The sequence below is a fragment of the Rhinoderma darwinii genome, chromosome 2 (assembly GCF_050947455.1).
Source record: "Rhinoderma darwinii isolate aRhiDar2 chromosome 2, aRhiDar2.hap1, whole genome shotgun sequence".
In the NCBI taxonomy this organism is placed as follows: domain Eukaryota; kingdom Metazoa; phylum Chordata; class Amphibia; order Anura; family Rhinodermatidae; genus Rhinoderma; species Rhinoderma darwinii.
The window spans coordinates 195,419,604-195,447,423 of NC_134688.1; the positions used below are offsets into that span (position 1 = coordinate 195,419,604).

The following is a 27,820-nucleotide window of genomic DNA, read 5'->3' on the forward strand; positions in this document are numbered from 1 at the left end:
TTAATATCTCCATTCCTTACCATGAGGAGCATTGATTAATTTACTTGTTTTGGTTACAATATAGACTTTTTATCTAACATAGCCGTGTTACGAGTTATCCGTTACATAGTTGCATCAGTTGCTTAGCAACCTATGAAGCCGCTTCACACATGACCAGTTCAGTGGAACGCATCGACACGCATTACATCACTTTGATGCGTCCGATGCGTCTCGCCACTGATCGATGATTCATTTCCGTCTCTTGGCTTTATACGCATGTATTAAAGTCTAATGACTTTAGGTGTGCAGCGGTTTGCTACAACTAATTTACATACTAAACGATTCATCTGATGTATCTGAAGTTCTGGTTGGTGAGTGGGGTTATGACGATTGATTCTAACACCACTGAGGCATAAATGATTATGTTGTAATCAGCTGTTTTTAACGTTTGTGTCACTGTACACTGCCACTTACACTGTTATATATACACATTTGCACTTTCTGTATCATGTTTGTGTTTTGTAATGATACCTTATAACATGCATTATATGAGTTTTACAACACTGTATACTTGATTGTATCATAATGAGACTAATTATGTTAAGTAGTCTCAACCCTATATTAGTTTCTTGTAGTAGATGTGTCACTAGGCTTGATAAAGATCCTATTGTAGGATTGAAACGTTGCTGTTGTTCTTGGATTGAATAAACCACCACTTTTTTCACATTTGAGTGCTGCAAATCTTCTTTCTTTATATACCAATACACGTCCGAGGATCGGGACGTTTTGCTGGGCACCTGATCGATTGATTCTGTGTGAGTGCTGCTGCTTTCTTGTTTGCTATATATATATATATATATATATATATACATACATACACATATATATATATATATACACACACACATACACATATATATATATATATATATATATATGTGTGTGTGTGTGTGTGTGTGTGTGTGTGTGTGTGTGTGTGTGTATGTGTGTGTGTGAAACACTTGATTTGGTCAGGAAAAATATTCCTGCAAATTTTGTGGAGCTTGCCATATAGAAGGGCAAACAGTTTGCGCTATTTTAAACTGAATAAAATCTGAGTGCCATCTTAGATATACAAAAGACATAAACAGGCGATATAATGTTACATATATTTGTTCAATCAGCCAATGTGCCGGGCCCACTGCGTCCCATTTACCGATTCTCCTTCTTGTCCCCCATGAGCTTTGTCCTTATAGTAGTTGCCTTTCTTCCTTTAAATTTATCCATGTATACATGACACATCTATACATGAAAATTAATGGAATATGTTTGAATAATATTTTTTACATGGTTTTTCTTTGCTAAAACTACTGATTTGTAGCCTATCCATAGGATGTCATAAAAGTCTGAATGGTGGGTTCTGACCAATGAAGGCCCCACTGATACTGCCGACAAGGAACCCCTAGGAGAGAGCTCTCTCACTGGGCTGTTTCCATCTGGAGAATGACCATGCAAGCTCAGTTACTTTTCCACCAGGACCCCTGTTCTCAGGATCAGTGATCAGATGCCACTGTTCAGAATTGTTTTGCCAATTCAATGGACATGCGAGGGGCATTACCAAGGTACAATGGATATGTTCACATGGGTTGGAATTGCAGCAAATCCGAGTTGCATACCGCAGGGAATTCTGGCCAAAGTCTACACCAAATTGTGTTTCATTTGGTGCAGATTTTCAACCAGATTTGCCGCTGCTGAAACGAGCATAAATTTAAAAAAAAAGCCCTATTTCCAGCTTAAAATAACAATAAATATCATAGTCACCTCCCCTGATATCTCGTAGCAATGCAATTTTTGCTGCAGATTCGCAGCTTTTACACAGCAAAAATCACAACAGTTGGCGTTTGCTTAAAATTAAAAAATCTTTACAGCAGGTCGAATTCTGCACAGATATTTTCCACAAAAACTGATAAAAAATCTGCAGTGATTCTGCTATGTGTGAACGTAGTCAAAGGGTACAAAAATAGGGGGGCACAATCCTCTATGAGCCCCTCTATGAGGGGAAAAGGCACCACCTGTCAGTGGTCTCTATGGGGGAAGGAGGCTTACTCTACCAAGGGCAAAAGGTTCTGTAGGGTTAAGGTGCCAATTATTCCAAGGGCCAAGGGATCTGTGGGGGAGGGGGCCCAATGTACCAGGAACAAGTTCTATGTGAAAGAAAAGGGGGCCCAACCTATCAGGGTCCAAAGACTTTATAAGAAGAGGGGGCCTAATCTATATATATTTGTTTCACATTTTGTTATGTTGAGGCCTTGTGCTAAAATAAAAAAATCATGTTCTTCCCCATTATTCTGCACTCAATACCCCATAATTACAAAGTGAAAACAGAATTTTAGAATTTTTTGCAATTTTAGTCAAAATAAAAAACCTCACATTTTGCAAAGACATAATTATTCAGACCCTTTGTGATGACACTTGAAATTTAGCTCTTGGGGCCTCATTTCTCCAGATCATCTTTGAAATGTTTCTACACCTTGATTGGAGTCCACCTGTGCTAAATTCATTTGATTGGATATGATTTGGAAAGACAGACCCCTGTCTATATAAGGTCCTACAGCTGACAATGCATATCAGAATACTTATGCCAATGCAATATTTTAGTTTTTTCTTTTCAACAAATTAGCAAAGATTACTAACATTCTGTTTTCACTTTGTCATTATGGGGTATTGAGTGGAGAATGATGGGGAAAAACTTGATTGTGAAGAAATCACAGCACTCCAAGTGGTTTAAAAATGCAAAAAGTCGTTTATTCATCCATAGTTGCGACGTTTCAGCCCTTTCACAGGGCCTTTCTCAAGCTCGAAAAATGCCCGCTAAGGCCCATTTCACACCGAGTTTATTGGCGCTGATTTTGATGCGGAAACCGCATCGGAATCAGCACCAAAAAATGACCAAAACCGCCTCTCCCTTGATTTCAATGGGAGGCAGAGGAAATTTTTCCCCGCTTGCTCTTTCTTCCCGCAGTTCCTTCTCTGACCTCCTATTGAAATCAGTGGGAGGCAGAGAAAGCGTTTTTTGCTACGTTTTAGATAGATAGACAAACAGAAAGACAGACAGACAGACAGACAGATAGATAGATAGATAGATAGATAGATAGATAGATAGATAGATAGATAGATAGATAGATAGATAGATAGATAGATGGAAAGACCGACAGACAGATAATAGATAGATAGATAGATAGATAGATGATAGATAGATAGATAGATAGATACAGTGTTGTAGCTACCGCCGTAGCGGCTGCTACGGGGCCCGCGGCATGCAGGGGCCCGTGTCGCCCGCCGGCACGGGCCCCCACCATGTGGCCGGAGGCTCCGCTAGCAGACGCTATGGCTGCTACAGCGCGACGCCACTGAACACTACGGCAGAGCAGGGAGGTATCTCCCCGCTCTGCCATTAAACAAAAGACATGTATCCCCTATCCACAGGATAGGGGATACATGTGTGATCGCTGGCAGCGATAAGGAAAACGGGGGACTGAAAGTCCCCTGAAGTTCTCCATCACAAACCTCGGACTTCTGGGGTCTGTGTCGGCAGCTCCGTAGAAATGAATGGAGCGCCGGTTGCGCTTGTGCGCATGCGTGACCAGCGCTCCTTTCATTTTTATTGAGCTGCGCAGACGCCGGAAGTCAGAGGTTAGTCATGGACAACTTTGGGGGACTTTCGGTCCCCCGTTCTCCTTATGGGTATGTGCACACGGTAGCAGGCTTTTACGGATGAAGTGACAGACTGTTTTCAGGAGAAAACAGCTGCCTCGTTTCAGCCGTAAAAGCACCTCCTCGTATTATGCGAGGCGTCTTTGACGCCTGTAATCTTGAGCTACTCTTCATTGAGTTCAATGAAGAATGGCTCAAATTACGTTGCAAAGAAGTGCCCTGCACTTCTTTGCCGAGGCAGTCAATTTACGCGTCGTCGTTTGACAGCTGTCAAACGACGATGCGTAAATTACAGGTCGTCTGCACAATACGTCGGCAAACCCATTCAAATGAATGGGCAGATGTTTGCCGACGTATTGTAGCCCTATTTTCAGACGTAAAACGAGGCATAATACGCCTCGTTTACGCCTGAAAATAGGTCGTGTGAACCCAGCCTATCGCTGCCAGCGATCACACATGTATCCCCTATCCTGTGGATAGGGGATGCATGGTGTTACCTACAGGGAGGGACTCTGCATGGCGTTACCTACAGGGGGGGGGGACTCTGCATGGCATTACCTACAGGGGGGGACTCTGCATGGCGTTACCTACAGGGGGGGACTCTGCATGGCGTCACCTACAGGGGTGGGGACTCTGCATGGCGTTACCTACAGGGGGGGGACTCTGCATGGCGTTACCTACAGGGGGGGACTCTGCATGGCGTCACCTACAGGGGTGGGGACTCTGCATGGCGTTACCTACAAGGGGGGGGACTCTGCATGGCGTTACCTACAGGGGGGGACTCTGCATGGCGTTACCTACAGGGGGGGACTCTGCATGACGTTACCTACAGGGGGGGGGGACTCTGCATGGCGTTACCTACAGGGGGGACTCTAGATGGCGTTACCTACAGAGGGGAGGACTCTGCATGCCGTTACCTACAGGGGGGGACAACTCTGCATGGCGTTACCTACAGGGGGGGACTCTGCATGGCGTTACCTACAGGGGGGGGACTCTGCATGGCGTTACCTACAGGGGGGAACTCTGCATGGCGTTATCTACAGGGGGGACTCTGCATGGCGTTACCTATGGGGGGGACTCTGCATGGCGTTACCTACAGGGGGGGACACTGCATGGCGTTACCTACAGGGGGGGGGGACTCTGCATGGCGTTACCTACAGGGGGGGACTCTGCATGGCGTTACCTACAGGGGGGGACTCTGCATGGCGTTACCTACAGGGGGGGACTCTGCATGGCGTTACCTACAGGGGACGACGACTCTGCATGGCGTTACCTACAGAGGGGGGGGACTCTGCATGGCGTTACCTACAGGGGGGGGGACTCTGCATGGCATTACCTACAGGGGGGGACTCTGCATGGCGTTACCTACAGGGGGGGGACTCTGCATGGCGTTACCTACAGGGGGGGACTCTGCATGGCGTTACCTACAGGGGTGGACTCTGCATGGCGTTACCTACAGGGGGGGGACTCTGCATGGCGTTACCTACAGGGGGGGACTCTGCATGGCGTTACCTACAGGGGGGGACTCTGCATGGCGTTACCTACAGGGGAGACTCTGCATGGCGTTACCTACAGGGGGGACTCTGGATGGCATTACCTACAGAAGGGAGGACTCTGCATGGCGTTACCTACAGGGGGGGACAACTCTGCATGGCGTTACCTACAAGGGGGGGACTCTGCATGGCGTTACCTACAGGGGGGGAGACTCTGCATGGCGTTACCTACAGGGGGGGGGGACTCTGCATGGCGTTATCTACAGGGGGGACACTGCATGGCGTTACCTACGGGGGGGGGACTCTGCATGGCGTTACCTACAGGGGGGGACTCTGCATGGCGTTATCTACAGGGGGGGGACTCTGCATGGCGTTACCTACAGGGGAGGGACTCTGCATGGCGTTACCTACAGGGGGGGACTCTGCATGGCGTTACCTACAGGGGGGGACTCTGTATGGCGTTACCTACAGGGGATGATGACTCTGCATGGCGTTACCTACAGAGGGGGGGGGACTCTGCATGGCGTTACCTACAGGGGGGGGACTCTGCATGGCGTTACCTACAGGGGGGGACACTGCATGGCGTTACCTACAGGGGGGGACTCTGCATGGCGTTACCTACAGTGGGGGGGACTCTGCATGGTGTTACCTACAGGGGGGGGACTCTGCATGGCGTTACCTACAGGGGGGGACTCTGCATGGTGTTACCTACAGGGGGGGGACTCTGCATGGCGTTACCTACAGGGGGGGACTCTGCATGGTGTTACCTACAGGGGGGGACTCTGGATGGCATTACCTACAGAAGGGAGGACTCTGCATGGCGTTACCTACAGGGGGGACAACTCTGCATGGCGTTACCTACAAGGGGGGGACTCTGCATGGCGTTACCTACAGGGGGGGGGACTCTGCATGGCGTTACCTACAGGGGGGGGACTCTGCATGGCGTTATCTACAGGGGGGACTCTGCATGGCGTTACCTACGGGGGGGGGGGACTCTGCATGGCGTTACCTACAGGGGGGGACTCTGCATGGCGTTATCTACAGGGGGGGACTCTGCATGGCGTTACCTACAGGGGAGGGACTCTGCATGGCGTTACCTACAGGGGGGGACTCTGCATGGCGTTACCTACAGGGGGGGACTCTGTATGGCGTTACCTACAGGGGATGACGACTCTGCATGGCGTTACCTACAGAGGGGGGGGACTCTGCATGGCGTTACCTACAGGGGGGGGACTCTGCATGGCGTTACCTACAGGGGGGGACACTGCATGGCGTTACCTACAGGGGGGGACTCTGCATGGCGTTACCTACAGTGGGGGGGACTCTGCATGGTGTTACCTACAGGGGGGGGACTCTGCATGGCGTTACCTACAGGGGGGGACTCTGCATGGTGTTACCTACAGGGGGGGACTCTGCATGGCGTTACCTACAGGGGGGGACGACTCTGCATGGCGTTACCTACAGGGGGGGACGACTCTGCATGGCGTTACCTACAGAGGGGGGGACTCTGCATGGCGTTACCTACAGGGGGGGGGACTCTGCATGGCGTTACCTACAGGGGGGGACTCTGCATGGCGTTACCTACAGGGGGGGGGATTCTGTATGGCGTTACCTACGGGGGGGACTCTGTATGGCGTTACCTACAGGGGGGACTCTGCATGGCGTTACCTACAGGGGGGGACTCTGCATGGCGTTACCTACAGGGGGGACTCTGCATGGCATTACCTACAGGGGGGGGACTCTGCATGGTGTTACCTACAGGGGGGGACTCTGCATGGCGTTACCTACAGGGGGGGACTCTGCATGGTGTTACCTACAGGGGGGGACTCTGCATGGCGTTACCTACAGGGGGGGACTCTGCATGGCGTTACCTACAGGGGGGGACTCTACATGGCGTTACCTACAGGGGGGACGACTCTGCATGGCGTTACCTACAGAGGGGGGGACTCTGCATGGCGTTACCTACAGGGGGGGGACTCTGCATGGCGTTACCTACAGGGGGGGACTCTGCATGGCGTTACCTACAGGGGGGGACTCTTCATGGCGTTACCTACAGGGGGGTCTCTGCATGGCATTACCTACGGGGGGGGGGGGACTCTGCATGGCGTTACCTACAGGAGGGGGGGACTCTGTATGGCGTTACCTACGGGGGGACGGACTCTGTATGGCGTTACCTACGGGGGGGACGGACTCTGTATGGCATTACCTACGGGGGGGACTCTGTATGGCGTTACCTACAGGGGGGGACTCTGTATGGCGTTACCTACAGGGGGGACTCTGTATGGCGTTACCTACAGGGGGGACTCTGCATGGCGTTACCTACAGGGGGGACTCTGCATGTCGTTACCTACAGGGGGGGACTCTGCATGTCGTTACCTACAGGGGGGGACTCTGCATGGCGTTACCTACAGGGGAGGGACTCTGCATGGTGTTACCTACAGGGGGGACTCTGCATGACGTTATCTACAGAGGGGGCTGTATGGCATTATCTATAGGGGGGGGACTCTGCATGGCATTACCTACAGGGGGGGACTCTGCATGGCATTCTCTACAGAGGGGGCTGTATGGCGTTATCTACAGGGGGTGCTGTATGGCGTTATCTACAGGGGAGGGGCTGTAAAAAAAAGGCACTATATACAAGGAGAGGGGGTTGTTTGCTATGGGGCCCAGTCTTTCCTAGTTACGCCCCTGGATAGATAGATAGATAGATAGATAGATAGATAGATAGATAGATAGATAGATAGATAGATAGATAGATAGATAGATAGATAGATAGATAGATAGATAGATAGATAGATAGATAGATAGATAGATAGATAGAAAAACCGACAGACAGATAATAGATAGATAGATAGATAGATAGATAGATAGATAGATAGATAGATAGATAGATAGATAGATAGATAGATAGATAGATAGATAGATAGATAGATAGATAGATAGATAGAGTGCTAATATGAGCTGATTATGGAAAGTGTATAGTGCATATAATTGTCTAGTCTTCAAGCATTTCGATACTAGATCATCAGACTTGCATCGGCTCAATTCCCATAAAACGATTCCCTTTTTACTATTCAAATACGTTTGACTAATTTCACAATAAAGCAAGTCAATCCCAGCTGTTAAACTCCTAACATTAGAAGTAATTTCTCCGGAGGCTTTTCAATGGCACATTGACATAGTGGAGGGATTAAATGCAGTACTAAAACTGGGACTTGTTGTTTTGTAAGCAAAATGTGCAAATTGCGTTATAAAGTGGTTAATAAGAAGCAATGATAGCAGTACAGCACGGTTATTATCATACTCTCCTACTGTAAGCCTCACAATAAACCGGACAATCTCAGAATAACTTCTTGTAAACTAGTTTTCCTGCGTCATTTCTGAGCTCAAGGATCAGCAAATGTCATAAAATAGTCATTGTTAATAAACTCCATGGGAAGCAAAAAAGCTATTACATTTCCGAGGGCACGTGTAGTGATATCACATAGTGTTCATGAGAAGCATTTCCTATCCGCCACAAAGTTAATGTTAGTTATAAGATTCCCTATTGTGCAATAATATAGATCCTCTACTCTTTTCTACTTACTCAACCCTCAGCTAATCAGGTAACATTGATTTGGGTGGGGGCAATGCCTCATAAATAAGAGCTCAGCATGACACAAGGATAGAAAGTAGGATCATGCCAGGTGCTGATTGCTTCCACTCCTATGGGATACAGTATTACATTTAAAGAGACAGCGCAGCATTGTGGATGAGCCAGACACAGACTCACAGATCGAACCTTCAACAGTCCCTGGCAAGATGCTGATGTATAAGACACACAAAAGAGGCATGTCACCTACAGAGAGGAAGAGGCAACTGCTCAAAATCAAGTCTGTAAAACACCATCCTCCTCTACCGCTGCTCATGGTAATCTGCTGCCTGAGCGCCCTTCACCTTTCCTCAGGTAAGAAGATAATATATCACCTTCACTGACTGATTTATAACTTCTACAACTATTGAAATATAACAATAATATAATGTCCATATCTATCTACTTAGGTCTTGGCGTCATCTCCTATTACTGGAATGACGAGCTGGTCTCATAAGTGCCTTTACTTTAATGGTTCCAGCAATTGTAAGGAACGGATCACTTTGCTGAATTAAAATTAGAAACTTTTTAACTGTTATGCGATAATATATATATATATATATATATATATATATATATATATATATATATATATATATATTACTGTATACGTAAATCCGATTATATTTTATGCACCACTGTACAGGTTGTGTAACATTTATGAAAAGTTTTGTGTTATATACATAGCAAAGAACACATATTCTGCAGAGTTGTACACAGATTGTATTCACTCACATTAGTCTCTGTCCCCAGTGAGGCTCGCAATCTAATTTCTCTATTTCAGACACACACACACACCGGTACTATGGTCATAAGAAGATATACCCGTTTATGGCACGTGGGAGGGGAAACCAACCAAGACGTATTGTGTACTGAAAAATTTTCTGGTTGATTCCGAGTTTGCTAGGGGTCAATTCCAATGTGCATGTAGCAGTATTTAGGGCGCGTTCACACCAACGCGTTTTGCATTACTTCTTAGTAGTTTGGCAGCAGTTTGTCTCATAGAAATGAATAGGCTTATCTATCAAAAATACTACTGTGGATGTTCTCTTTGCTTCTCAGTGTAGCAAAGCTAAATATGTTAGTCCTGAGTATAGTTATGATATTGTCATGTGTCATCTATGGTTTTATATTGGACTTCATGTGAATATCATGTTTAGGCTGTTCACACAGTGAAGTTCTGGGGTAGATTTTACCTAAATATTTTAGCCACAACCAGATGTGGTTCCTAAAAGGGGGAAGTATAATGAAAAAACATATACTTAGTTTTGCCTAAAGAAAATGCACGCACAAGTGCATGAGAATTGCAATGTGTGAACACTCTCTGGGACGCCATGATAGTCTATCTCATGCAATGTGTTCTTTGCAATTTCACATGATATCGGACAAAATAATCATCCATGCTAAGTACATTGCGTTGTTATGCAATACTGCATTTGCGAAAATGACATGTAAAATTGTATGCTATTTTACATGTGATTGTGTGCCACTTACGGTCGGAGCTATCTTTTAGAAGGTGAAAAAAAATCTAAATAGCATTGCAATATCGCATAATATCAAGATGCCATAATATTGCATCACAATATCCCGGTGGCATGAAATAGGATGTAGACCTGGTCTCATGAAACCCTATAGAGATACATTAGGCGCAATATTGCACTGCAGTCTATCGGAAACGCATTACTGCGAAACTCAACTACATTTAGTTAGCGTGAAGCCCGGGCCCGAATCAGAGCATATGCATAATGCAGTCCCACAAAGTCAGCTCAGCCAGATCTTTACATATTTGTTGTGTGATAAAAACTAAAATCTTATATCTATCTAATATCTATCTATCTATCTATCTATCTATCTATCTATCTATCTATCTATCTATCTATCTATCTATCTATCTATCTATCTATCTATCTATCTATCTATCTGTCTGTCTGTCTATCTATCTACCTATCATCTATCTATCTATCTATCTATCTATCTATCTATCTATCTATCTATCTATCTATCTATCTATCTATCTATCTATCTATCTATCTATCTATCTACCAACCTATCTATCTATCTATCTATCTATCTATCTATCTATCTATCTATCTATCTATCTATCTATCTGTCTGTCTGTCTGTCTGTCTGTCTGTCTGTCTGTCTGTCTGTCTATCTATCTATCTATCTATCTATCTATCTATCTATCTATCTATCTATCTATCTATCTATCTACCTACCTACCTACCTACCTATCTATCTATCTATCTATCTATCTATCTATCTATCTATCTATCTATCTATCTATCTATCTATCTATCTATCATCTATATAGTACCAAAAATATTCCATTGAAACAGCACTCATGTAATAAAGTGGTTGGTGTAAAGCAGCTAGAGCTCAATCAACAGCTCAAAATCCTATATAAGAAAAAAGGTTGCAGTACTCCGGCAAGGCCCAGTAAAAAAATCTGTCGTTTTATTTGCCCATATTTAAAGTCAAGCAACCTTTTAGTTCCACCGTGGAACTTTTTTCAAGCAAAGTGATACATGTGAACAGAGTACTTAAGACATGTAAACTAGTTACATCATTAGTAATAATTAAAACATTAAAGTGACACAGTTTATGCAGTCATAGGAGTTTATATACATCATAAAAATGGTCAATGTATAAAGTGTACATCAATCATATAGTGCATATAACACAAGTGCATAATGTACATAACAGTGGTAAAAATATTAAAAACATTAATTGATCATTATTGACAATTGTGTACATCTGTAGTGGAGGAGGGACAGCAATTCATTTACTAATCCACAGGAAATCATGGAGATCATGTGTAAAGAACAGCTATGTCATCTATCTATCTATCTATCTATCTATCTATCTATCTATCTCTCTCTCTCTCTCTCTCTCTATCTATCTATCATCTATCTATCTATCTATCTATCTATCTATCTATCTATCTATCTATCTATCTATCTATCTATCTATCTATCTATCTATCTATCTATCTATCACATATCTATCTATCTATCTATCTATCTATCTATCTATCTATCTATCTATCTATCTATCTATCTATCTATCTATCTATCTATCTATCTATCTATCTATCTCTCTCATATCTATCTATCTCTCTCATATCTATCTATCTATCTATCTATCTATCTATCTATCTATCTATCTATCTATCTATCTATCTATCTATCTATCTATCTGTCTGTCTGTCTGTCTGTCTGTCTGTCTGTCTGTCTGTCTGTCTGTCTATCTATCTATCTATCTATCTATCTATCTATCTATCTATCTATCTATCTATCTATCTATCATCTATCTATCTATCATCTATCTATCTATCTATCTATCTATCATCTATCTATCTATCTATCTATCTATCTATCTATCTATCTATCTATCTATCTATCTATCTATCTATCTATCTATCTATCTATCTATCTATCTATCTATCTATCTCTCTCTCTCTATCATCTATCTATCTATCTATCTATCTATCTATCTATCTATCTATCTATCTATCTATCTATCTATCTATCTATCTATCTATCTATCTATCTACACAAAAAATGTCAACCGCACAGTCCAGGTCTCATAAAAATGAGGGTGCAAGCCCGCCAGGGATACGGCCACAGTCTCCCAGCTTGAAAAAGGCTGTCTTGGATTGATGGAATAAAACACCTTTTCTAATTTTGCTACAACTTTTTGAGTGCTGCCTGTTTTTTGAAAAATATCTATCTATCTATCTATCTATCTATCTATCTATCTATCTATCTATCTATCTATCTATCTATCTATCTATCTATCTATCTATCTATCTATCTATCTATCTATCTAATAAACTTTCAACATGTTGCGGCATAAGCCATATATACAATAAACTTGTGGGGTGCTCAACTAATCTAAATTGGGTAATTAATTATGCTTTCTAAAGATCAATTTCTTTTTAATCCAGTTAAGCCACAGGTCCCATAACCTACAGATCATTTTGTAAAGTATTCATTAAGGTTCTTTGTCACATTCGTTTCTAGGGTGTACTAATTTAGACCACATTACATTTAATATAAATTCACAGACTTGGATGGTACAGTAGCTAACTGCTGTCTCAATTGCAATCATCTATTTGTAAGGTTTGACTATTTTATTTCATTTACTATTGCAGGGTTTCCCCAGTCAGCAGCACACTATGTGGATGGATTGAATATTCCAGAAAGTGAGGTATAGTTGTTTTTAGCAGTCTTGCACGAGGGAAAAGAAAAGACTTAACATGGGTAGATTTGAGTCACATTTGTTATTTATACGCTTGGTTTGTATTTTGATATATTACATAGTTACTTGGGTTGAAAAAAAAAGTTCAACCGTTCTCAGATCAGATATACATCATTCAGCTGAATTATTTATAACCCTCAATGCCATTTGTCATTAGATAAGCATCTACCCCTTTTTTAAATGCTGTCATTGCATTTGCCATTACTACCTCTCGGGGTAGGGCATTCCATATTTTAACCACTCTAACAGTAAAGAACCCTTTCCTATATTGGTGTCTCAATTGCCTTACCTCCACACATAATAAATGTCCTCTGTACAGTTCTTGGAATGAATGTGCCAGTTCTTTGTATTGACTACACATATACTTATACATGTTAATAAGATTACCTCTAAGGCATCTTTTTTTCCAAGCTGAACAAGAGGGATTTTTATATCCTCTCATTATAAGAGAACCCTCCAATGTCATTAATAATCTAGCCGCCTGCTTTTGAACCGTCTCTAGTTCTCCTATATCCTTTTTACATTGTGGAGCCAAAAAACTGAATGCCCGATTAGAGGTGCAGTGTTAAACTGGATTTATAGAGGGGTAATCACATTTGAAATACATGTTTTTATCTCTCTTTTTATATACCTAACAATTAGATATTCTTTTGCAGCTGCCGTTTGACATTGAGTACTGCTGCTTAGCTTAGTTATAACCGGAATACTTAGGTACTTCTCCTTTTTTTTTTGTTATTCCCCGTTTTATTCCATTTAATGTACATGCAGTAATATTTTTTATTTATATTTAATCTAAAGCATTGTGCATTGAGAACTAAAGACTTTTTGATGGGATAGTATTGGCAAAAAAAGATAAAACTATTAATTCATAAATTCAATGAAACACAGACCAAGGCCAGTCCATAAAAAACAAGTTAGAGGGTTATCAGCATGTAATAGACAATGCAAAATACCAGTAAGAGATTTACTATTAACTATTAGCATAACAATGAGAAAGGAGAAATTGAAATGTCTAGTACACAACAATTTGATATATTTAACTGTTATATGTTTAACCTCAGAACACCCCCCCACCCCATCTCACAGGGTCCACAATGCAGATGAATTTGGATGTTTCTGTCCCTCACTTATAAGATAGTGGCTCTATAGGGTTAAAAATTACAATATCAGGAGAAAGAGGGGAGTGCTCTCTTTGTGACTGACTGCTAAGAAATACTGAGAGAGGGAAGACCCACCCAGTTGACAAAGAAAATAGTTCCATGAAAGCCAATATGGCTGACAATATTAACTGTCAGACAGCTAGTTCCTGTCTCAGAAACAGAAGGCAATGGGGCACAAACAAGAGAGAGTACATACATTTACAGCACATAAGTATTCAGGAGCACACTCAAGTTTTAATTATGGCTGTGTAGCGTCCATTACTCAACCCCGGCGGCCGCAGCCATGGATCTGTGAGCGCTGGCCCAGATCTCCTCCCCAGGAGATGCCAGCGCTCACTTACGCTACAGTCCGCTGTGTCATGAAGGGTGCGCTCGCACGCTCATGTCCGGCCTTTAAGGGCCAGCATAGAACATGGGAATTATCACTAATCAGCCCATGATCACCCTTGTCTAGAAAAAGGGCACTGCCCCTATGCTCATTGCCTCAGCGTTGCAGTGTTACACCACGTCTAGTGTCTGCTGTCAAGGTCCCATCTGTGCCTAGCCGTTGCTACTCTCTGAACCACTACAGGTACCCTTGTGCTTGGACTATTTATATATTGATTTGGTACTCTGTTGGCCAGCTGCTATCCCGCTATGGCGGTACGGCCCAGTGGGTACACATACCCACAGATCGTGATAGGCTGGAGGTATGATATTTTGTTAGGGATTAATTCTCTGTTGACCAGTCATGACTACCAGTTCTATCACTTGAGGATCCTGTAAAACATTTCCCCATACAGGGGCAAACAATATTGCTATCTAATATACATTCTGGTATGTGAAGGTATTGATTCATATTTAAAGACTATGGACACCTTTGTGTCTTTTTTTTTATGAAATGCATTTATTTAGTGATATTTATATTTTACTTTTATTAAAAAAATGCACTGTTTCACTTCTGCAGCTTCAATGTATCACAATACAAAGAAGCTGCAGAAAGTCGTTCTGAGCCAAATCTGTCAGTGAGCTGCTGCTACGGCTCGGCTGACAGCGGCTTCTGTGTGCTGCTGAGTGATCTTTTAATCTCAGTTCTCATCAAGCCAAAGTGGATTCATTTTGACTTGTTCAGACCTGAGAAGATCGCCCTATGACTCTTCACTGACGCATGCTACTTTATAGCTTTATTTTCTCCTTGATGCTGCAAGGGACATGTTAGAGAGTGACATCTTTAGAGATCTTTTACCATCCTGTATAAAGTTATAGCTGTGGTTTAGGGACTGTATGTGATAAAAAAAAAGTTCCCTTTAACTTATGTCACATCTGAATTTTAAGAGGTAGAGAGACAAACATGTACAATATATTGTGTATCTAGGATTGTATATACGGTAATACATATAAACACACCGATGTATTCGCTCCTGTAGCTGTGAGATTGTATTGCCTGACATACTACAACTATGAATATGCAAGATTCATCCAGGAGGTGTGACCTGCACAGATTGATAGAATGGGGGATAAGAGTACCCCATCCCTCCCCACCATACAACTATGGAAGCTATGGAAAAAGTCAAGTGAGCTGAGAATTTTTTGCTTTAAGCAAATCTGCTATCTGATAATTTGAGTATATTTAACTAATCGGTGCAATTACTAAATAGGTAACAGAATAGGACAATTGAACTGAGATTAGGATTAAACTAAATCATTGATTTGTGTTTAGTAAAACGCATAATAATGTTTCTTGGTTTATATGTATTGCCAATATTAAAAGTTGTACTCCATTTTATGTCCGATATAATTCCTTTCCCTCTCATGTTTAGAGACTAGAATTCTGCTTCAGTCGATGGAAATCACTGTCAGATCAACCCCAGGTAAAACTATAAGAAAAAATATATATATTGCAGGTGATGTTGTCGTAGGTGACTGTGAATGGACTGTTGTATATTGAATTTAGTTATGAGGTATGTGCTCAATATTGGCAGAACTTTACAATGATGAGCAATTCCTATCAAAAAAAAATTCTATTGTTGTTTATAGGACAAAGTATTATTTTATTTGGGGAAAATATTGTAAAGGTATTTAAAAAAGGTATTTTTTTTTTTTTATTTATTTTGTGTCTATCTATGCAAAAAATAAATGATGCAGATTTGGTAAGTGTTTTACATGTGTATTTTAAAGCTAAAAAAAAACGGAGTAGAACCGAAACCCTGAAACAGTACTTTTTTTTATTTTGATACACTCATAGTTTTGGATTTAAATTTACAGATGCAAAATACTTTCCCAATCTGAACTGTGTAAAAGTGGTCTTAGTAATGGGGCCAGGCTCCTGCTGAATGACGCAGGAGCCGCGAAGACGTCATTGCGCTGCTTGCATCACACAGAAGGCGCCGATTGTCAGGACAATAAGCCAAATATAATTGAATCCAGGATTGAATCGACAATGAATGATACAATTAAACAAGTGGTAGAAATCTAGTTTTATTGGGTTAGTTTTGATTGGGCGGAGAAACTATTTGATCTATTTAGCAGATATTTACTTGAATTGTGCTAAGGATTTGCAGCTATATCTCACAATAAATTCCCAAGAGGCTGTTAGACTTGAGATTTTACGGCAGGATAGTCAAAATTATATAAATTGAGGTGAAATAAAGAAGAGATACAGTAGTGCTGTCAATGAGATAAGCTCTAAGGAAGTGAATGCATTCAATGGATTCCCTCAGGGATCAATTCTGAGCGCTTATTTGTTTAATACATTCATTATTTATAGTGTGGGGGGGCATATAGGGAAAGGTTTGCTTATTTGCAGATGCTGACACAAAGCTTTCTTAAAGAATTTATATCTCTAAGGTAATTTAAAGAAAAGAGACTAGTAGAATAACATACCCAATCTTGAATTCAATGGGCAACAATACAATTAAAACCCAAGAAGCGAAATATATAAAAAATAAGGGAAACATAAATATGTTCTCGACAATAACAGGAGATCTTAAGAATATAACATTTAAAAAGACCAAATGCTCATCAGTAATATTTTCTAAAGTAGTTTAGAAAAGTCAGCAGAATTGTTTAAAGGCTATGTACACTTTTTATTTTTTATATTATTATTATTATTTTCATTTTTATTAAATTAATGATTTTTTTTTTCAATCACTTTTCTAATAGACTTTTATGTTTATTTTTTTTTACTTTTTACAATACAGCTTGTATTTATCCCGGATACATAGAAGCTGTACTGTTCTCCGATTCCGTCAATTCAGAAAAGTTATCTGTACCTTATTGACATATTGTGCACAAAACAATCTCTCAGGCCTCATGCACACGACCGTATTTTTGTGGCCACAATTTATCTGTATTTTTGCGGATAAATTGCAGACCCATTCTTTTCAATGGCCCAAGCACGTGACTGTGATTTACATGGGCCGCAATTGCGGACTGCAAAAACTCAGGACAAGTAATTTTACAGTCCGCTTTGCGAATTCACCAACACAGGTGAATTGTTGTGGATCCGGATGACACACAGGTGCACAACAAGGGTTATTTGCGGTCCCACGGATCATAACAAACCCGTGGAATTGCGGACCCAAAAACTAAAGCGGTTGTGTGCATGAGGCCTAAGGCTAAGAATTCACGTTGCGGTTGAAATGCGTTTTGTGCCGCAAATCGCAACCTGAATTCTTAGCCTTAAAAGTAATTCATAAACTACAATTAAGTTAAGGCTCAGCTCATACTTTGCAGACTTTGTTCAGGTTTTAACACATTAGTGTGATCAGTGCAAAGGTTTCATGAGTGTCACCCACCCCCCCCTGAACATTTTGCTAATTGTCTTCCGTTAATATCTATTAAGTGGTGCAATTTTTATAAATTAGACACATTTATGGGAAAGGTTTTGACTCACAGGTAATGTCCACTCTACTGTTTCTTCTCCATCTGATCCAGGGCATAATAAGGACGTCTTTCAGCCAAAACACATCTCTGCAGAGTTTGCTGCCCTGACATCTTTGACTTTTTGCTTTTCCAGTACCCTGCTTCCCCCTCTACACGAACTCCCCACCCTGTTGCTACCCATAATGCTGTGCCTGTTTCTGCCCCATTCCCCCCATTACTGTACTTGCTGTATTGCACTGTGCTCCTGAATACTGTACTTCTGAAATGTTGGAACAAATGTAAAAAAATCAGCAATAGAAATAATGGTGTCATAACTATCGTAACAGCCCCCTCCCCCATAAAACAATGGCACACAGATAGTGAGCCCAAAATAATAGTGCCAGACACATAATGCCCCTGAAAACAAAAGTTTTCAGGGGTATTATGGTGACACAGGCAGTAATATTGCCCCAGACGGTTATGGTGCCCCCCTTTGTTCCTCTTTCTATGACTCACACAGTGTTATTAGTTAACTTTTTACCCCACACTCAGCAATAATGATCACTTTTGTGCCCCACTAATTGGTAACAGTGGCCTTGAAAATAATAAAACGGATACCTCACTAACCGTGTTCTCATGACAAGTTGAGCAGCTGAAGCTCTTCCAGCCCGTGCCATAAGCAGGCTGCCGCAGGCGACGTGAGGTTACTGCATTATGCCGGATTCGCTGGGATGTTGACGTCCTGTGCTCTCAGCGGCCTGGTGCAGAATGGTACTATAATTTTCAACTGTATCCACATCCTGAGGATGCAGATACATTTAAAAATGATGCCACCACCAGGAAGCCGAATGCAGATACACCGCTTGCCCTATGGTCAAAGCAGCCCTGAATTTTATAGGTTTTTTTTCTGTGCTATTAGATCCATTCCTAGTTTTGACTACAAAAACAAAAAACTGTATCAAAATGCCAAGTGTGAGCTGTGCCTAAACAAGAGATACTTTAGCAGTAGAAGGGTTGGATTGTACCTATACTCCTGTTCCGATTAATAGAACTCATACACAAATCTCTTCTGGCGCAGTACGGTTGCCTCAGCAACTGTATCGCCCAGCATGTTCTCTGCGTTTCTCCATGCCGAGAGAATGGAATTACAGGTGAATTTAATGACTTGTCATACACAATGTACTGCTGAGAATGGATAATAAGGGACATGACGGAAACGTTGTCACTAGGAACTAATATCATTTTATTACGTTAATTCACAAAATACCTATTATTCCTTATTGATAAAATCACTGGACTGCTGCAAGGTGGGCCCAAGATCCCCAAATCTGGCACTGTTCACTGGTGACCACTTTTAGTCCTCCATGAAACAGAAAGGTACAGGGAGAGCTAAAGCAGTCCTTCTGTGCAAATACACTGCAAATATAAGTTCTCAGCGTCCCATCTTTTTTTGTATTGCCATAACTTTTTTTTCCTTTCGATTAAACGGCAGCAGGGCTTATTTTTTGCGGGCAAGCTGTAGTTACTATTGTAAAAAACAGCAATTTTGTCTTTTTTTTTTTTTTTTACATCATTCACCGCGCGGGTTAAATAATGTTATGTTGTAATAGTTCGTACTTTTACGGACGCGGTAATATCATTTATGATAAATTATTTTTTTTACATTGCTTTTGGAAAAAAAAGAGGGAAAACTTTTTTTAACTTTTAATATTTTTTGTTATCTATTTAAAAAACTTGATTTAACTTTTTATTAGGCCCCCTATATTGCAGTGTATTGCACTACATGGTGATTTTGACAGGCTCCAAAGATGGCAGCCCCGGGGGCCTTCACTATGCTCCCTGGCTGCCATGACAACCATGGGAACCCCACGACTTAGTCGCAGGGGAATTGATCGAACATCAGAGGGCCCAACCCCCTCTTTGTAACGGCTAAGATGTTGTGGTCACTATGGTCCACGGCATCTAAGCGGTTAAACGAGCAGGTTCCCGCCTGAACGGGATACTGCTCGTTGTACTGAAGTGTTGGCTATAACAAACAGCCAACACACTCGTCTAATGGAGAGGGCTCAGCCCTTGAGCCCGCTCCATACTTCCCCCCAACTTCCGTTGTATATTTACGGCGTATGTAGGGAAGGGATCAAATGTTTTTGCTATTTATTTTCAAAAACTTTCCAGCGGGTTGCCATATTGAACACACTTTATTTCCATATTTTCTGTATAGACAGTGCAGCAGGGTGTGTGCGCTTTATGGAGCTGCAATTTATAGCAGTTAATGTTTAGACAGTCTCCTAGAAGGGGAATATGGCACCCCCCCAGAGACCAGAGTTACAGGGGGACCGCACACAGAGCTTTATCTGTGTGTTTAGTGTTACTATCCAGCCTTAACTTACCCACCCACTAATGATAGGTTTATTCGGCTTATTCTACACCAGTCTATACAGCAAAGCTGACAAGTGAGTTCCAGAAACTAGGAAATATCAGTTTACTGTGACTGCTCTAGTGTAAAAACTGGAATGTTTCAGTATTTTTTATGTGGATAGTCACATAAAAAAAAAACAACAACCAAGAATTGTAAAAAAAAAAATGTTTATAATAAAAATCTGTTTTAAATAACTTGTCATTATTTGATGATATATAAATATAAACAGGTTGTCTAAGATTAGAAAATAGTCCGGCTTTCTTTTTTTTTTATAGCTGACCTTTGTGCTAATATGAGACAACCACTTTACGGTATCCTATCTATTTAACTGTAGTGAGTTGTACTGAAAGTACATAAAGAGAAGCGAGAACCAGAGAAATAATCTACTGTGTAGCTTAGACTAGGTTTGCACTATATTTGGGGTAAATGTTTGGCATATACGCCATTTAATTGTCCCGAAATATATAATGTGTCCATAGGCTTACATTACCCAGATGTAAGCCAATAGAGTGTCCCTTTGGTATACGTTTTGCCGATACATTAGAGCAACTATGCCTCAATAGTATTGAAATTGAGGTCAACTATGCTTCTCAATTAAGCTGGTTCAATAAAAAGGTCCTGCTAAACAAAATCGGTGGATGCAATATGAAACTAGCTTTAGGCTTTGATCACATGTGCGTCAGGGCTCCTTTCATGGATTCCATCTGAGCTTTCTGCCAAGGAACCCCATGAACGGAATCCAAACTAAAACAAATGGAAACCATAGGTTTCTGTTTGCATCACCATTGATTTCGATGGTGACGGATACGGTACAAATGGTTTCCGTTTTTCACCATTGTGCAAGGGTTCCATAGATTTGATGGAAGCAATACCGTAGTTGACTACGCTATTCATTTAGTCAAAACGATGGAACCCTTACACAAGGGTGACAAACGGAAACCATTTGCACCGGATCAGTCACCATTGAAATCAATGATGATGCAAACGTAAGCCTAAGGTTTCCGTTTGTTTCAGTCAGGGTTCCCCTGACGGAAATCTCAGATGGAACCCATGAATGGAGCCCTGACGCCCATGTGAACGAAGCCTTACATATAGAATATAAACAGTGTAAGCTGTACAAACACTATACAAACTTGATGCTGTAAATAGTAAACAAAAATATACATATGAAAGAAGCTGTAAATAAATTCATTGTATTGTTGTTTTGAAACATAATTTTTTTTGCCGCAGACAACCTACAAACAGTAAAATTGAGATCAAACAAACAAATACTATATTGCTTTGATCTACTGTGTTGGAATGTACACATATTATTTATGACCACTCTTAGAACACAGCATTATACTGTAAGACATGCTATTTTTAAGCCTGACATTCAAATAAACCATTATCTGTGATTTATTACATGTATTTAGTACTTAAAGTTGGTTACACATGAGTCAAAAATTGTGTCACAAATTGAATCAATACAATCTACATTACTGGCGAAGGGAAATACTTAGTGGTTTTACAGATTAGTAATGATATATTTAATAAAAACTGAGTATAAACAAACATATGTACCGTATAGTAATGTCAATGTGTAATTATTGAGTTGTTTAACCCCATAAAGACAGGCCAAAAGTAATTTATTTATTTTTTACACTATTAACTTTAAATAAAGTTATAACTTTAGAGTACATGTTATTTTGGTTATGGTGATATAAAAAAATTGTATGTTATTTGGTGTTTTGTAACCACTTTGTAATAAAATGTATTAAATGTAAATATATCCTTTCATTTATTTAATTATTTTTAATTACAGTTACTATTACTATTCAAACATGGTCCTGGCACATACGCTAAACATGTCCATAGATCCCTATGGGCTCAACGGATGCCAAAAGAGGGCGCATGGAATACTTTGTGCCTGCTGCGCTTTCCTGTGCAGCCGAGCATCGCAAAAAACATATACTGCACAGTTTACATTTTTTAACAATGGTGCTCTATAGGCAATGTATGCAACTATATGGCATACAGTTGCAGACGTCGGAGTATTGTTTTGTAACTACTGTCCTGCACCTGATCAAACAGGCACAGTGCCAGTGCCGCATGGTCAGAGCGCAGTAATAGTATAGCACAGTTCCTGTGAGGATTTCTGCCTGTGCCGTGCTATTATGGCATGGGTACTTAATGGTTTAAAGCGTTCTTCAGGTTTCAGGTTATTAAACGTAATCACTAAATAAATGAAAAGTTCTACAACTTTCTAATATACTTTGTAAATAATTTATCAACTCTTCTATGCAATAAAAAGTCACAAACGGCAGAAAAGTCTCAAAAATTGCAACTTTGTGCCATTTTTGCTCCGCGCACCACGTTTATAGAAAAGTGGGTGGAGCGTTGTAGAAGTTAGCGGTGCAATCTGCAGCCTGACGCGTTTAACATTATTTACGCCAGCTCATAACTGCCATAGATTTTATTTTCTGGTGCACGGGCAGCCAGAGATGTGCTTTATTAGGTTTTTTTAGACCCATTCCCACCCGTAGATCTGTGGCAAAAATTCAAGGCTTATCTGTCTCCTGTAGATAGTGCCACAATAGAGAATGCCACACAGTTTTCCCAGTAGATAGTGGCACACAAAGTGCCTTTTGTAGATAGTTGTCATGCAGTGCCCCTGTAGGCAATGCCACACAATGCCCCTTTTATATAGTGCCACAGTGCCCCTGTAGATAGTGCTAGACACTGACCCCTGTAGATAGTGCCTCACACCCCATAGATAGTGCCACGGTGTCCCCTGTAGATAGTGCCACAAACTCGCTGTAGATAGTGGATAGTGCCACACACCCCTTTTGAACAAGATCACACACACAGTTTTGATGCAGTTTTTAGCTCCGTTTTTTGGACACGGTTTCGACTGCACCAAAAACGGCATCAAAACTGTGTGCGTGATTCTGGCCTTAACAGTTAGGCTGCGTTGTGTGTACCACCACTTCCATCTTCAGAACATGGTATCTTTCAGAAATGTCTTGTTCCAGATTAGCTGTCTTTGTTAAAGAGAAAACTACACTTAAATTCAGCATCTATGTTAACAATATAATAAATTTTTCAGATCTCGAGTTTTGTCATGGACCTTTGTAGCTCTATCTACAACAGAATGAAAGTTAATGAGGTAAGGACAATGTGTTCTATTTTGTGAGTGGTGAGTATCACGGGCATAACTAATGGGGGTACAGAGGTTGATTGCACTAAGCCCCTGGAACCTGAGGGGACCCAAAAGATCCCTCTGTCCTGTATGAGGAAACCAGCACTATACATCAGGTGAGATAAGCGAGGGCCCTATAAAAGGTTTTGCATTGGGGCCCAGGAGGTTCTAGTTACCTTTCTAGTGAGAATTCCTGAAAATTAGTTAAATGTATTGTTTTCCAACGAAGCTTAATGTGTGCTTGAATTGTAATAGAAAGGGAAAGAATCTGATTCAAATGAGAACATGAGGCACTCAGGGGCGTGATGAGAGGTCGGCGGAGTAAGCCGTTGCTTAGGGTGTCATTAAGGGGGGGGGGACGACAAAAAAAAAGATGCAATGTTCTGCCTTTACATTCTTTAAAAATTAGTGTTTTTCTCAATAAGAACACTCGGGATTAGTGGGGAAAGGTGCAAAAGGGGACAATTAAATAGAGTGTCCAGGATTAGAAAACATGGCTGCTTTCTTCCAAAACATCACCAGACCTGTCCATGGGTTGTGTGTGGTATTGCAGCTCAGCACCATTTACTTCATTCGAGCTGAGCTGCAATACTAGTTACAACACATGGACAGACGTGGCACTGTTTTTAGAAAGCAGCCATGTTTTTCTAATCCTGTGCAACCCCTTTAAATGAATTAATTTCCATATGACAGCTATCATGCTGAACTTAATGTGGTTGTCCGAGATTTAATGACTTTGTGTTAATGCTTGCAATTTATAAATGTAAATACATTTGTAATATAATTACGTTTTCCAAAGTGGCCCCGTTTCCAGATCCTGCCGTGGGGAACTTAACGGGTGACGTCACTCTCTGCTCTGGCCGCTTTGTTGATCTTGAATTATTTTTCGGGTATACGACACGTCACTTGTGACATAGTGTATATCGGCTTGTTCTGTTGTAATGCGCATGCGCGGCCCCTGCTGTTATCTGCGCGTTACGGGCTGTGAAGCAGAACAAGCTGATATAAACCACGTCACAAGTGACGTGTCGTATACCCAGCAAGAAATTCAAGATCAACAAAGCGGCCAGAGCCAGTGCAGAGAGTGACGTCACCCGTGAAGTACCCGATCTGGAAACGGGACCACTTTGGAAAACGTAAGTATATTACAAATGTATTTACATTTATAAATTGCAAGCATTAACACAAAGTCATTAAATCTCAGACAACATCTTTAAAAGGGCTGCCATGAATAAATTGTATTTCTATTTTAACTTAATATGACATGTATACTTAATTCTCTAATATAATGTATTTTTATATCTTGTACCGTTACTTATTTCTAATGTGCCGCACCCAGAGTAAATTTTTCACTTCCTCTGACGTTCCGTGTCTTTGCTAAGCCAGCACTTCCAGCAGAGCTGAGGCACGGTACGTCATCAACTACGTTTACATGCAGTGGGCCGGGCAGATGTTTGATGAGCTCTGACTCTAATCCCACTCCGAGAGAGGAGAAGGAGAGGGCGTAGCGACGAGAGAGGGGGAGGGGGCGTGTACTAGCAGAGACAATGTTCGGTGATTTTGCTCAGCCAGCACTTCGGGTTGAGCAGAGGCACGGCGCGTCATCAACTACGTTTACAGGCAGCAGGACCAGAGGTGGAGCTCTGAAAAGCTCATGAAACATCCGCCTGGCTGTAAATGTAGTTGATGATGCGCCGTGTCTCTGCTCAGCCCGAAGTGCTGGCTGAGCAAAGATAGGGAACGTCGTCTCTGCTAGTACGTTCCCCCTCCTCCTTCTTCTCTCTCGGCGTTCCCACACTGCCTGCCCGTCTTCTCTCTCATCGCCTACGCCACCTCCTCCTTTCAGATTCAGTTTCTGATATCCGTCTCATTCACTTCATGTAATGCCCGTGTCCCCGTGCGTTGACCGCCCCGATGGTATATACAGGGGTTACATAAATACATGGATGATGGGGGTTATATAAATACATGAATGATGGGGTTTATATAAATACATGGATGATGGGGTTTATATAAATACATGGATGATGGGGGTTATATATGGGGATGATGGGGTTATATACAGGAATGATGGGGTCATTATCCCCGTATATAACTCCCATCATCCCTGTATATAACCCCCACCATCCCTGTGCATAACCCCATCTTCCCTCTATATAACCCCATCTTACATGGATGATGAGGTAATACACAGGGATTTTGGGGGTTATATACAGGGATGATGAGGTAATACACAGGGATAGTGGGGGTTATATACAGGTTGTATACAGGGATCATGGAGCTATATCAAGCCTATGTATTACGCCATCTCCCCTGTATAAAACCCCTATCATCCCTGTGTAGTACATCATCATCCCTGTTTATAACCCATCATCCCTGTGTATTACCCCCAACATCCCGTGTATTACCCTAAACATCCCTGTATATAACCGCCATCATCCCTGTATATAACCGCCATCATCCCTGTATATAACCCCCATCATCCCTGTATATAACCCCCATCATCCCTGTATATAACCCCCATCATCCTTCTGTATTACCCCATCACCCCTGTATATAACCCCAATCATCCCTGTATATGACTCCCATCATCCCTGTATATGACTCCCATCATCCCTGTGTGATTATTAGTGGGTGTTTGGTGACAGTGTACAGGGAGGGAGCTGGGTGACTAATTAAAGCAGGAAATGACCCTGTAAACATAGAGGGGCGTGGCAGTATGCTAAGTTGCTGTGGCGGAATGGGGGCTGTAAGCTGTCTCCTCAAATGCAGCAAGTGATCATGGGTATGGTGGGTTACAAGACAGGAAACAGCCAGGACCAGAAGCAAGGGATGTAAACATTGATTGTCATCAAATAGAAACTGGTTAGGCTTTGTTCCGACGTTCCGTCTGAGCTTTCTGTCGGAACGGAGCCTTGACCGACACAAACGGAAACCAGAGGTTTCAATGGTGATGGATCCGGTGTAAATGGTTTCCGTTTGTCTCCGTTGTGCAAGGGTTCCAGCGTTTTGACTATGCTATTGATTCCGTCAAAACGACGGAACCCTTGTACAACGGAGACAAACGGTCCCCCCCATTTTTCGTAACCAGCCAGATACAACATAGCAGCAGGCTAGCATTACCAGGGTGGGAAGGGCCACTATGTTTGGCCCTTTCCAGCCTATTAACAACAGCCTGCGGCCGCCCCGGGGGCTCAACTATCACTACAGATGGTCGGGTACTGAATCGTACCCAACTCTTCCCGGTACCCCTGGAGGCGGTTGGTTCCCGGGGGAATTAATGGGGGTTAGTGTTAGCCTCTTCATGTCTAATATTAAGCCCCACCTTAGCAATGGACGTTGTCAATCAGCCACCGGCCATTACTAAGGTGGTAGTAATAAAAATTTGTAAAAAATACAAAGACATAGAAAAAATAGGTTTATTGAGAAAAAACACAAAACCCTCATTAACCATTTTATTGATAATAAAAAAGCCGTCATCGAAGTAGTCCTTGAATCAGGCATAGTCAATGACCAAACCTGTAAAAAAACACAAACAATAAACATTAGTAAGGGTCTGTTCACATCACCGCTGTCCTTCCGTTGAGGGGTTCCGTCTGAGGTTTCCGTTGGGTAACCCCTCAACGGGTAGGCAAACTGAAACCTCAGCTTCCGTTTCTCTCACCATTGATCCCAATGGTGACGGAAATGTTGCTAAAGGTTTCCGTTTGTCATCGTTGTGACAGGGTTCCGTTGTTTTGACGGAATCCATAGCGCATTCGACTGCGCTATTGGTTGCGTCAAGAACAACGGAACCCTTTCACAACGGTGACAAAGGGAAACCTTTATCAACATTTCCGTCACCATTGAGATCCCTTTATTTCCCTTACTTTCTCACACTGTGAACCGCTGACACGTCCGTGTCGGCGATTCACAGCATGAGAAAGTGACCAGAATGAACGGGAAGTAGCACTCGTACGAGCGGCTGCACCCCCTTCAAAACAGCTGATTGGCGGGGGGTCCCGGGAGTCGGATCCCGACATATCAGCTCCAGCAGAAAGTGGTATTAAACTTACCCTCCTGTACGGATGCAGCGGAGGTCTTGAAGCTGTCCAGGTTCAGGATGTTGTGCGCAGCGCATAGCGTTGTGACGTCATGCAATGCGCACAGTGCTGTGAC

The 27,820-nt window shown here is 42.1% G+C and overlaps 1 protein-coding gene across 3 annotated transcripts in view; it reads left to right on the plus strand.

Moving 5' to 3' along the window:
* The first annotated feature begins 8,823 nt into the window (after positions 1 to 8,823).
* NMS (neuromedin S) overlaps positions 8,824 to 27,820 on the plus strand; it is a 32,833-nt gene continuing 13,836 nt past the window's right edge. For 2 of the 3 annotated variants that reach the window (XM_075850341.1, XM_075850342.1), the window contains exons 1-4: positions 8,825 to 9,111; positions 12,953 to 13,008; positions 16,019 to 16,069; positions 23,570 to 23,629. In XM_075850341.1, coding sequence (XP_075706456.1) covers positions 8,967 to 9,111; positions 12,953 to 13,008; positions 16,019 to 16,069; positions 23,570 to 23,629 — 312 coding nt within the window. In that variant the 5' untranslated portion in view covers positions 8,825 to 8,966. Of the gene's footprint in view, positions 9,112 to 12,952; positions 13,009 to 16,018; positions 16,070 to 23,569; positions 23,630 to 27,820 lie in introns of all 3 variants that reach the window. The other variant, XM_075850343.1, reaches the window with a different exon arrangement.